Source organism: Salvelinus namaycush, chromosome 5 (genome assembly GCF_016432855.1).
Source record: "Salvelinus namaycush isolate Seneca chromosome 5, SaNama_1.0, whole genome shotgun sequence".
Lineage (NCBI taxonomy): Eukaryota > Metazoa > Chordata > Actinopteri > Salmoniformes > Salmonidae > Salvelinus > Salvelinus namaycush.
In genome coordinates, this window is record NC_052311.1 from 65,251,329 (window position 1) to 65,262,694 (window position 11,366).

Here is an 11,366-nt window from a genome sequence, read left to right on the forward strand (position 1 = left end):
GTGGATGTGTTGGTGTGGATGTGTTAGTGTGGATGTTTTAGTGTGGATGTGTTTGTGTGGATGTGTTGGTGTGGATGTGTTGGTGTGGATGTGTTAGTGTGGATGTGTTAGTGTGGATGTGTTGGTGTGGATGTGTTGGTGTGGATGTGTTGGTGTGGATGTGTTAGTGTGGATGTGTTAGTGTGGATGTGTTGGTGTGGATGTGTTGGTGGGGATGTGTTGGTGTGGATGTGTTGGTGGGGATGTGTTGGTGGGGATGTGTTGGTGGGGATGTGTTGGTGTGGATGTGTTGGTGTGGATGTGTTGGTGTGGATGTGTTGGTGTGGATGTGTTAGTGTGGATGTGTTGGTGTGGATGTGTTGGTGGGGATGTGTTGGTGGGGATGTGTGTTGGTGGGGATGTGTTGGTGTGGATGTGTTGGTGGGGATGTGTTGGTGTGGATGTGTTGGTGGGGATGTGTTGGTGGGGATGTGTTGGTGGGGATGTGTTGGTGTGGATGTGTTGGTGTGGATGTGTTGGTGTGGATGTGTTGGTGTGGATGTGTTAGTGTGGATGTGTTAGTGTGGATGTGTTAGTGTGGATGTGTTGGTGTGGATGTGTTGGTGTGGATGTGTTAGTGTGGATGTGTTGGTGTGGATGTGTTGGTGTGGATGTTTTAGTGTGGATGTGTTGGTGTGGATGTTTTAGTGTGGATGTGTTAGTGTGGATGTGTTAGTGTGGATGTGTTGGTGTGGATGTGTTAGTGTGGATGTGTTGGTGTGGATGTGTTGGTGTGGATGTGTTGGTGTGGATGTGTTGGTGTGGATGTGTTGGTGTGGATGTGTTGGTGTGGATGTGTTGGTGTGGATGTGTTGGTGTGGATGTGTTGGTGTGGATGTGTTGGTGTGGATGTGTTGGTGTGGATGTGTTGGTGTGGATGTGTTGGTGTGGATGTGTTGGTGTGGATGTGTTAGTGTGGATGTGTTGGTGTGGATGTGTTGGTGGGGATGTGTTGGTGTGGATGTGTTGGTGGGGATGTGTTGGTGGGGATGTGTTGGTGTGGATGTGTTGGTGTGGATGTGTTGGTGTGGATGTGTTGGTGTGGATGTGTTGGTGTGGATGTGTTGGTGTGGATGTGTTGGTGTGGATGTGTTGGTGTGGATGTGTTAGTGTGGATGTGTTGGTGTGGATGTGTTGGTGGGGATGTGTTGGTGTGGATGTGTTGGTGGGGATGTGTTGGTGGGGATGTGTGTTGGTGGGGATGTGTTGGTGTGGATGAATCTCTCTCTCTCTCTCTCTCTCTCTCTCTCTCTCTCTCTCTCTCTCTCTCTCTCTCTCTCTCTCAATTCAGTTCATTTCAATTCAAGGGGCTTTATTGGCATGGGAAACATATGTTTAAACATATTAAATAAACAAATGTGAAATAAACAATAAAAAAATGTACAGTAAACATTACACTCGCAAAAGTTCTGAAGGAATAAATGTCATATTATGTCTATATACAGTGTTGTCACAATGTGCAAATAGTTAAAGTAGAAAAGGGAAAATAAATAAACATAAATTGTATTTACAAGGGTGTTTGTTCTTCACTGGTTGCCCTTTTTTAACCTTTATTTAACTAGGCAAGTCAGTTAAGAACAAATTCTTATTTACAATGACGGCCTACACCGGTCAAACCCGGACGACGCTGGGCCAATTGTGCGCCCCCCAATGGGACTCCCAATCACAGCAGGTTGTGATCCAGCCTGGAACCTAACCAGGGTCTATAGTGACGCTTCTAGCACTGAGATGCAGTGCCTTAGACCACTGTACCACTCGGGGGCCCTTTTGTTGTGGCAACAGGTCACAAATCTTGCCACTGTGTTTGCGCACTGTGGTATTTCACCTAACAGATATGGGAGTTTATCAAAATTGGGTTTGTTTTCAAATTCTTTGTGGATCTGTGTAATCTGAGGGAAATATGTGTCTCTAATATGGTCATACATTGGGCAGGAGGTTAGGAAGTGCAGCTCAGTTTCCACCTCATTTTGTGGGCAGTGTGCACATAGCCTGTCCTCTTTTTTTTGTAATTTTATATTTTATTTAACTAGGCAAGTCAGTTAAGAACAAATTCTTATTCATAATGACGGCTTACACCGGCCAAAACCGGACAACGCTGGGCCAATTGGGCGGCGCCCTATGGGACTCCCAATCACAGATATTGTGATACAGCCTGGATTCAAACCAGGGTGTCTGTAGTGACGCCTCTAGCACTGAGATTCAGTGCCTTAGACCGCTGCGCGACTCAGGAGAGCCCGGTCTCCCTTCAGCGTCCTTTCTCAATAGCAAGGCTATGCTCACTGAGTCTGTACATAGTCAAAGATTTCCTTAATTTGGGTCAGTCACAGTGGTCAGGTATTCTGCCACTATGTACAATCTGTTAAGGGCCAAACAGCATTCTAGTTTGCTTAGTTTTTTTTGTAATTCTTTCCAATGTGTCAAGTAATTATCTTTTTGTTTTCTCATGATTTGGTTGGGTCTAATTGTGTTCCTGTCCTGGGGCTCTGTGGGGTCTGTATTTGTGAACAGAGCCCAATGACCAGCTTGCTTAGGGGGCTCTTCTCCAAGGTTCATTTCTCTGTAAGTGATGGCTTTGTTATGAAGGAACATTTGAAAATCGCTTCCTTTTAGGTGGTTGTAGAATTTAACGGCTCTTTTCTGGATTTTGCTAATTAGTTGGTATCAGCCAATCTTTTTTTTTTTTGTGTGTTTTACATTGTACACAGAGGATATTTTTACAGAATTCTGCATGCGGTCTCAATTTGGTGTTTGCCCCATTTTGTGAATTCTTGGTTGGTGAGATGACCCCAGACCTCACAACCATGAAGGGCAATGGGTACTATAACTAATTTAAGTATTTTTAGCCAAATCATAATTGGTATGTCAAATTTAATCTTCCTTTTGATGGCATAGAAGGCCCTTCTTGCCTTGTCTCTCAAATTGTTCTCAGCTTTGTGGAAGTTACCTGTGGTGCTGATGTTTAGGCCAAGGTATGTATAGTTTTTGTGTGCTCTAGGGCAACGGTGTCTAGACGGAATTGGCATTCGTGGTCCTGGCAACTGGTTTTGGAACACCATACTTTTTGTCTTACTGATATTTACAGTCAGGGCCCAGGTCTGACAGAATCTGTGCAGAAGATCTAGGTACTGCTGTAGGCCCTCCTTAGTTTTTTCAAATGTATTTTTAATTTATTTAACCAGGTAGGCTAGTTGTGAACAAGTTCTCATTTACAACTGCGACCTGGCCAAGATAAAGCAAAGCAGTGTATCACGTTCTGACCATAGTTCTTTTGTATTTTCTTTGTTTTAGTATGGTCAGGGCGGGAGTTGGGTGGGTTATCTATGTTTTGTGTTTCTATGTTGGGTTTGTCGTTTGGTCTGATATGGTTCTCAATCAGAGGCAGGTGTTTGTCATTGTCTCTGATTGGGAACCATATTTAGGTAGCCTGTTTTGTCTTTTGGTTTGTGGGTGTTTGTCTTCCTTGTCAGTGTTTGTCGCCACACGGTACTGTTTCATTTGTTCATCGTTTATTGTTTTGTTTAGTGTTCTGAGTTTTAATTAAACATCACCATGAACACTTACCACGCTGCGCTTTGGTCCGATCCTTCTACCACCACAGACGATCGTTACACAGTGCGACAAAAACAACACAAAGTTACACATAAACAAATGTACAGTCAATAACACAAAATAAAATAAAAAATAAAAAAATCTATGTACAGTGTGTGCAAATGTAGAAGAGTAGGGAGGTAGGCAATAAATAGGACCTAGAGGCGAAAATAATTACAATTTAGCATTAATACTGGAGTGATAGATGTGTAGATGCTGATGTGCATCATTCTGGTTGGGGACAGAAGCACCAGATCATCAGCAAACAGTAAACATTTGTCACGGCCGTCGAATGAAGAGGACCAAAGCGCAGCGTGGTGAGCGTACATATTCCTTTTATTTAGGTGACGCCAACAAAAACAATAAACAATACAAAACAACCGTGAAGCTTAAGGGCTATGTGCCACAAACAAAGTTAACTTCCCACACTGAAAGGAGGGAAAAGGGCTACCTAAGTATGGTTCCCAATCAGAGACAACGATAGACAGCTGTCCCTGATTGAGAACCATACCCGGCCAAAACTAAGAAACACAAAACATAGAAAATAGAACATAGAATGCCCACCCAAATCACACCCTGACCAAACCCAAAATAGAGACATAAAAAGCTCTCTAAGGTCAAGGCGTGACAACATTTGACTTCAGATTCTAGTAGGGTGAGGCTGGGTGCTGCAGACTGCTCTAGTGCCCTCGCCAATACATTTATATATATATGATTAAGAGGGTGGGGCTTAAGCTGCATCGCTGTCTCACCCCACGGCCCTGTGGAAAGAAAAGGATGTGTTTTGGCCAATTTTAACTGTTTTTCCCCCAACACCACTTTCCATCAATTTGTATAGAAGACCCTTGTGCCAAATTGAGTCAAAAGCTTTTTTGATATCAACAAAGCATGAGAAGACTTTGCCTTTGTTTTGGTTTGTTTGTCAATTAGGGTGTGCAGGAGGATCATTATTTTAGATTGGCTCACTCCACACACAGCCTTAGGGAGAGTTTACGGCGCTATTGCGGTTTGACCCAAAAAAACATTATGATGCTCTTAGACAGCATCCCATAATTCTATGACAGTTAGACAGGGCCAGCTGCTTAGCTACATCAGAGAGGGAATAGATAGACGGAAACTCTATCCCCGTGACTGACGTGGCTCTAATGTAGAACTAACATGTCTGGTGGATGGATGTCACATGATGGATGTTCTGTCTGTCTGTCTGTCTGTCTGTCTGTCTGTCTGTCTGTCTGTCTGTCTGTCTGTCTGTCTTTTAGGTGATCCAAGGTATCTAAATATCGTACAGGGTAGAAATGGAAGATACAGTAGAGTCGACCACTGATAAGAACTTCAGATAAACTGTATGGACGGGGGGTTCTGAAGTTAATATCTATCTTCGCTTTCTTTCTTCTCTACCTTTCTCCATTCTACTTTCACTTTTTCTCTCGTTCTCTTTCTCCAGCCAGTTGTCATGTCCTGTATGGAGAGCGTATCGGTCTCTTCTCCACCTCTCCCTCCCAGGAGTCTCAGAAGTTTATTTTTGCAGTTGAGAGAATGTTGGCCACCACCCCTCCTCTCCTCTACCTGCCCCCCCGTCTGCTGTGGCGCCTGGGCGCCCCCCTCTGGACACAACACGCCACTGCATGGGACCACATCTTCAGCCACGGTGAGACAGACACATAGAAGACAATCATCCTCAAAAGGAATAAAACAATGATAAACTAATGATAGTAATGACAACACTTCTCCCCTCATTCACTACCATTCGTTTTCCTCCTGCGCTCTCCTTCTCTCCTCTCAACCCTTCTCCTTCTCTGCTCTCAACCCCTCTCCTTCTCTGCGCTCAACCCCTCTCCTTCTCTGCTCTCAACCCCTCTCCTCTGCTCTCAACCCCTCTCCTTCTCTGCTCTCAACCCCTCTCCTTCTCTCCTCTCAACCCCTCTCCTTCTCTGCTCTCAACCCCTCTCCTTCTCTGCTCTCAACCCCTCTCCTTCTCTCCTCTCAACCCCTCTCCTTCTCTGCTCTCAACCCCTCTCCTTCTCTGCTCTCAACCCCTCTCCTTCTCTGCTCTCAACCCCTCTCCTTCTCTGATCTCAACCCCTCTCCTGCTCTGCTCTCAACCCCTCTCCTGCTCTGCTCTCAACCCCTCTCCTTCTCTGCTCTCAACCCCTCTCCTTCTCTGCTCTCAACCCCTCTCCTGCTCTGCTCTCAACCCCTCTCCTGCTCTGCTCTCAACCCCTCTCCTTCTCTCCTCTCAACCCCTCTCCTTCTCTCCTCTCAACCCCTCTCCTTCTCTCCTCTCAACCCCTCTCCTTCTCTCCTCTCAACCCCTCTCCTTCTCTGCTCTCAACCCCTCTCCTTCTCTCCTCTCAACCCCTCTCCTTCACTGCTCTCAACCCCTCTCCTTCTCTGCTCTCAACCCCTCTCCTTCTCTGATCTCAACCCCTCTCCTTCTCTCCTCTCAACCCCTCTCCTTCTCTGCTCTCAACCCCTCTCCTTCTCTGCTCTCAACCCCTCTCCTTCTCTGCGCTCAACCCCTCTCCTTCTCTGCTCTCAACCCCTCTCCTTCTCTGCTCTCAACCCCTCTCCTTCTCTGCTCTCAACCCCTCTCCTTCTCTGCGCTCAAACCCTCTCCTTCTCTCCTCTCAACCCCTCTCCTTCTCTGCGCTCAACCCCTCTCCTTCTCTGCTCTCAACCCCTCTCCTTCTCTCCTCTCAACCCCTCTCCTTCTCTGCTCTCAACCCCTCTCCTTCTCTCCTCTCAACCCCTCTCCTTCTCTGCTCTCAACCCCTCTCCTTCTCTGCTCTCAACCCCTCTCCTTCTCTGCTCTCAACCCCTCTCCTTCTCTGCTCTCAACCCCTCTCCTTCTCTGCTCTCAACCCCTCTCCTTCTCTGCTCTCAACCCCTCTCCTTCTCTGCTCTCAACCCCTCTCCTTCTCTCCTCTCAACCCCTCTCCTTCTCTGCTCTCAACCCCTCTCCTTCTCTCCTCTCAACCCCTCTCCTTCTCTGCTCTCAACCCCTCTCCTTCTCTGCTCTCAACCCCTCTCCTTCTCTGCTCTCAACCCCTCTCCTTCTCTGCTCTCAACCCCTCTCCTTCTCTGCTCTCAACCCCTCCTTCTCTGCGCTCAACCCCTCTCCTTCTCTGCTCTCAACCCCTCTCCTTCTCTCCTCTCAACCCCTCTCCTTCTCTGCTCTCAACCCCTCTCCTTCTCTGCTCTCAACCCCTCTCCTTCTCTGCTCTCAACCCCTCTCCTTCTCTCCTCTCAACCTCTCTCCTTCTCTGCTCTCAACCCCTCTCCTTCTCTGCTCTCAACCCCTCTCCTTCTCTGCTCTCAACCCCTCTCCTTCTCTCCTCTCAACCCCTCTCCTTCTCTCCTCTCAACCCCTCTCCTGCTCTGCTCTCAACCCCTCTCCTTCTCTGCTCTCAACCCCTCTCCTTCTCTGCTCTCAACCCCTCTCCTTCTCTGCTCTCAACCCCTCTCCTGCTCTGCTCTCAACCCATCTCCTTCTCTGCTCTCAACCCCTCTCCTTCTCTGCTCTCAACCCCTCTCCTTCTCTTCTCTCAAACCCTCTCCTTCTCTGCTCTCAACCCCTCTCCTTCTCTTCTCTCAAACCCTCTCCTTCTTTTCTCTCAACCCCTCTCCCACCTTGAACTGACTCATCTCCCTCATTCTCTCTCCTCACTGCTGTCCCTCCTCACCTTCCCCGTTTCACTGTCCTGTTCCCCTTTCCTACCCCCAGCTGAGAAAAGGATCCAGAGAGGAGTCCAGCGTCTGCGCTCCACCCAGGCTGCAGGAGGTGGTAGTGGGGGTACAGAGGGAGAGTTCACAGGGATCCTGGGTCAGCTGATGGATAAAGGACAGTTGTCTCTGGAGCTCATTAGAGCCAACATCACTGAACTCATGGCCGGGGGAGTGGACACGGTGAGTGCATGTGTGGTATGTGTGTGTGTCTAAAGCTCAGAGTATGTTCAGTGTGTGTGTTTGATGTGTGTACAGAATGTGTCTTACCCCACTTATATCTTGGAATGTGAAATGAGTATGTGTGTATCCTCAGACAGCGGTGCCCCTGCAGTTTGCCCTGTACGAGTTGGGTCGTAACCCGGCAGTGCAGGAACAGGTCAGAGGTCAGGTGCGGGCAGCGTGGGCAAGAGCCGGCGGTGACGCCTACAAGGCCCTGCAGGGGGCGCCACTACTGAAGGGACTCGTCAAGGAGACCCTCAGGTACAGAGAATGTCTGCATTCATTTTAGAGATCTATATCTTTCAGTTTGATAGTTATTTGTAATCTGTACGTGTCTGTCTGTGTGTGCTGTGTGGTAAAGGTTATATCCAGTGGGGATCACTGTCCAGAGATATCCAGTCAGAGACATCATTATCCAGAACTACCACATACCTGCTGGGGTGAGATCAGTCTCTGGCACGCACGCACACACACACACACACACACACACACACACACACACACACACACACACACACACACACACACACACACACACACACACACACACACACACACACACACACTCTCTCATTTCTCCTCCATCTCTCTCTCTCTTTCCCTCTCTCTTTCTCCCCTCTCTCATTCTTTACCTCTCCCTCTCACGCTCTTTCCCCCTGCCCTCTTTCTCTTTATCTCCCTCTCTCTCTCTTCCTCTCTCTCGCTCTCTCTCCCTCTCTCCCTCCCCCTGTCTTTCTCTTCCTCTCAATCCACTTTCTCCCTCCCCCTCGCTCTCTCAGACATGTGTCCAGGCGTGTCTGTATCCTCTGGGGAGAAGTCGAGATGTGTTTCAGGATCCGGAGCGTTTTGACCCTGGTCGCTGGGGGGCTCAGGAGTCTGGAGAGGGGCCTGCGGGGGGTGGAGGGTTCCGCTCCCTGGCGTTTGGATTCGGGGCCAGGCAGTGTGTTGGCAGGAGGATCGCTGAGAACGAAATGCAGCTGCTACTGATGCACGTGAGGGATGGAGGTTTGACAGAGAGGGAGATGGGAAAGCAAAGGGAATGGGGAAAAGGAAGAGAGGGATGTCAAAAAGGAGAGAATGGTGTGAGAAGGAAAGACATGATGAGAGTTAAGAAGTGAAGTCTGGAGAAGATTAGTTGAATCTATGCTAATGAGTCCCCCTTTCTCCTTCGCCTCCCCCTTCCTACCCCTCATTTTCTATCCCTCTCTCTCCCTCTCTGTAGATCCTGTTGAGTTTCCGTCTCAGTGTGTCGTCTTCAGAGGAGCTCAGCACTAAATACACCCTAATCCTCCAGCCTGAAACCTCACCACGCATCACCTTCAGCACACTCTGACACACACCCACACTCACCCCCCCCCCCCCCCCCCCCCCCCCCCCACACACACACACACACACACACACACCAATCGTTTAACCAACCAAACAAATCAATCATTTTATCAATCCATTATACCAGGTAATCGTCAATGAACTCACCAACATCCTTACCATATGGTCCACATGAAAACATCAAATAATAATAAAGTCCTATTTTTGGTCAATGAAAAGGCCAGTGTTTTCTTATTCATTTCTTTTTCAGATGTTGATTAAGGTTTGTTACAGCGGGATAGATATACTTAGACATGAAGAAGATGAACTAATTTCACTCTCCCGAATCCAAATGGATTTCTCCCATCAAAGCCGCAAACAATTATCAGATGTGTCCACAAGATGGCGGTAAAACCCACAGCAAAACTACATAAACAAATGATTGAAATTATTATTTTGCGAACCTGGTGCTATTCGCGTCTCCACATCCGCAAAGTTGTCTTCGTTGCTGCTGCCTGAAACTCACAGGCTGGTGTTCTTCTTCCTCTAGGTATATCTTTCAATTTGAGCTATTCAGTCTCTCTCTCTTTATTATTATATCTTTTTTTTACAACAGTTAGACTTCTGGAATATCTTTGTCATTCGTTGTGAATGCATGCTGTTACAATAATTAGCTGAATCGCACAATCCCTGCAACCATTTCAAGTAAAAAATAAATACTCTGCCAGAGCTCTGTCAAGTTTAGGCTGCTAAACTCAACAGGCTGCTAAACTCAACAGGCTGCTAAACTCAACAGGCTGCTAAACTCAACAGGCTGCTAAACTCACCAGGCTGCTAAACTCACCAGGCTGCTAAACTCACCAGGCTGCTAAACTCAACTGTGCGCCAAACTCAACTGTGCGCCAATTCTTTCTTCTTCAAAGGCCATGGTGACACATTGTTGACATACTGCTCAAAGGAAAGGAAGTTTTTATGACAGTTTTGGTCAGTTTTAGTTTGTGATTAGTTCTATAACATTCTGTTCATCCCATCCCATGTCACTGGATGAAAATGTCATAATAGTCAGTTTATTGTTTGGTGTTGCATTAAATCTATTGCAAAACAGGTTTGAGATAAATTGGATGATATGGGCTGAAACTGAAACCTCAGCAATAATGGTTATGTAACCCTTTAATTACTGGCCATCCTGTAAAATACTAATTTAGGCCACTTGAAGAATGAAGTCAGTACTGAAATGATGGCTAATATATTAGGACTTGATGCCAAAGGCTGTGTTGCATCTAAATGAGCTGTATGTCATGCATTTTGACAGGGTGTTATGTCACATTATGTGTGCTGTATGTCATGTGTTTTGACAGGGTGTTATGTCACATTATGTGTGCTGTATGTCATGTATTTTGACAGGGTGTTATGTCACATTATGTGTGCTGTATGTCATGTATTTTGACAGGGTGTTATGTCACATTATGTGTGCTGTATGTCATGTATTTTGACAGGGTGTTATGTCACATTATGTGTGCTGTATGTCATGTATTTTGACAGGATGTTATGTCACATTATGTGTGCTGTATGTCATGTATTTTGACAGGGTGTTATGTCACATTATGTGTGCTGTATGTCATGTATTTTGACAGGGTGTTATGTCACATTATGTGTGCTGTATGTATCTAACTGTGTTCTGGAGTCCAGGGGAGTGGCTTCACAGTGTACATTCTCTCTAGTCAACTCCAGCACAAAGGTCTGTTTGTGTTCTGGCTACTGATTTACACCCTCTGTCTGTTGGCTTTTCAGGGTAGCTACACAAGTGTGTGTGTTTGTGCGTGTGTGTGCATGCGTGCGTGTTTGTGCGTGTGTGTGCATGCGTGCGTGTTTGTGCGTGTGTGCATGCGTGTGTGCATACCTCCTTGACAGAGACAAGAGAGAACGTGCGAGAAGGATAGAGAGCAGTTGCTTCGAGAGGTATCTCTACCTGAAAATACATGATCTAAGTGATTGATAGTTGGTATTCAGCAGTCATAAAAGTATGCCTTATTTACTTTGAAGAACTACTAAAATAATGATTTTGTCAGACAACTTAGGCAGCAGCTCTATAGATGTGAGATGGTGACATGGAATGAAATAACAAAGTCATCAAATAAAATAAATATTTGACTAAAGTATTGTGAATGACCGTTAATAAGTGATAAGTGGTAATGGGCATTCACTACCATCATGGGACTTGTATTGTTTTATTCTGTGTTGTTACAGCATTCAACCCACAGAATGCATAGTGCATTTAATGTCCATTTTTTAAAATCGAAACCCATGATAATTATTTTTAATAAGGAACCGAAACCAAACTGACCTCAAAAAGCACTATTTTCTCAGCACTTGTGTCCCCACAAGGTTAGTTAAACAAGACTGTGTGTGTTAATTAGTGTGTGTGTGTGTGCGTGACTTGACCCAAGTCCAGATTTTTCTTCCTGGTTACCCATGTTGGTTTACAA

The 11,366-nt window shown here is 46.3% G+C and overlaps 1 protein-coding gene across 1 annotated transcript in view; it reads left to right on the forward strand.

Moving 5' to 3' along the window:
- The window catches only part of LOC120047273 (cytochrome P450 11B, mitochondrial), a 14,004-nt gene extending 5,067 nt beyond the window's left edge, over window positions 1-8,937 (forward strand). The window contains exons 6-11 of the mRNA XM_038992801.1: window positions 5,072-5,275; window positions 7,352-7,533; window positions 7,667-7,833; window positions 7,934-8,012; window positions 8,352-8,564; window positions 8,795-8,937. Coding sequence (XP_038848729.1) covers window positions 5,072-5,275; window positions 7,352-7,533; window positions 7,667-7,833; window positions 7,934-8,012; window positions 8,352-8,564; window positions 8,795-8,905 — 956 coding nt within the window. The 3' untranslated portion in view covers window positions 8,906-8,937. The remainder of the gene's footprint in view (window positions 1-5,071; window positions 5,276-7,351; window positions 7,534-7,666; window positions 7,834-7,933; window positions 8,013-8,351; window positions 8,565-8,794) is intronic.
- The last annotated feature ends 2,429 nt before the right edge of the window (window positions 8,938-11,366 follow it).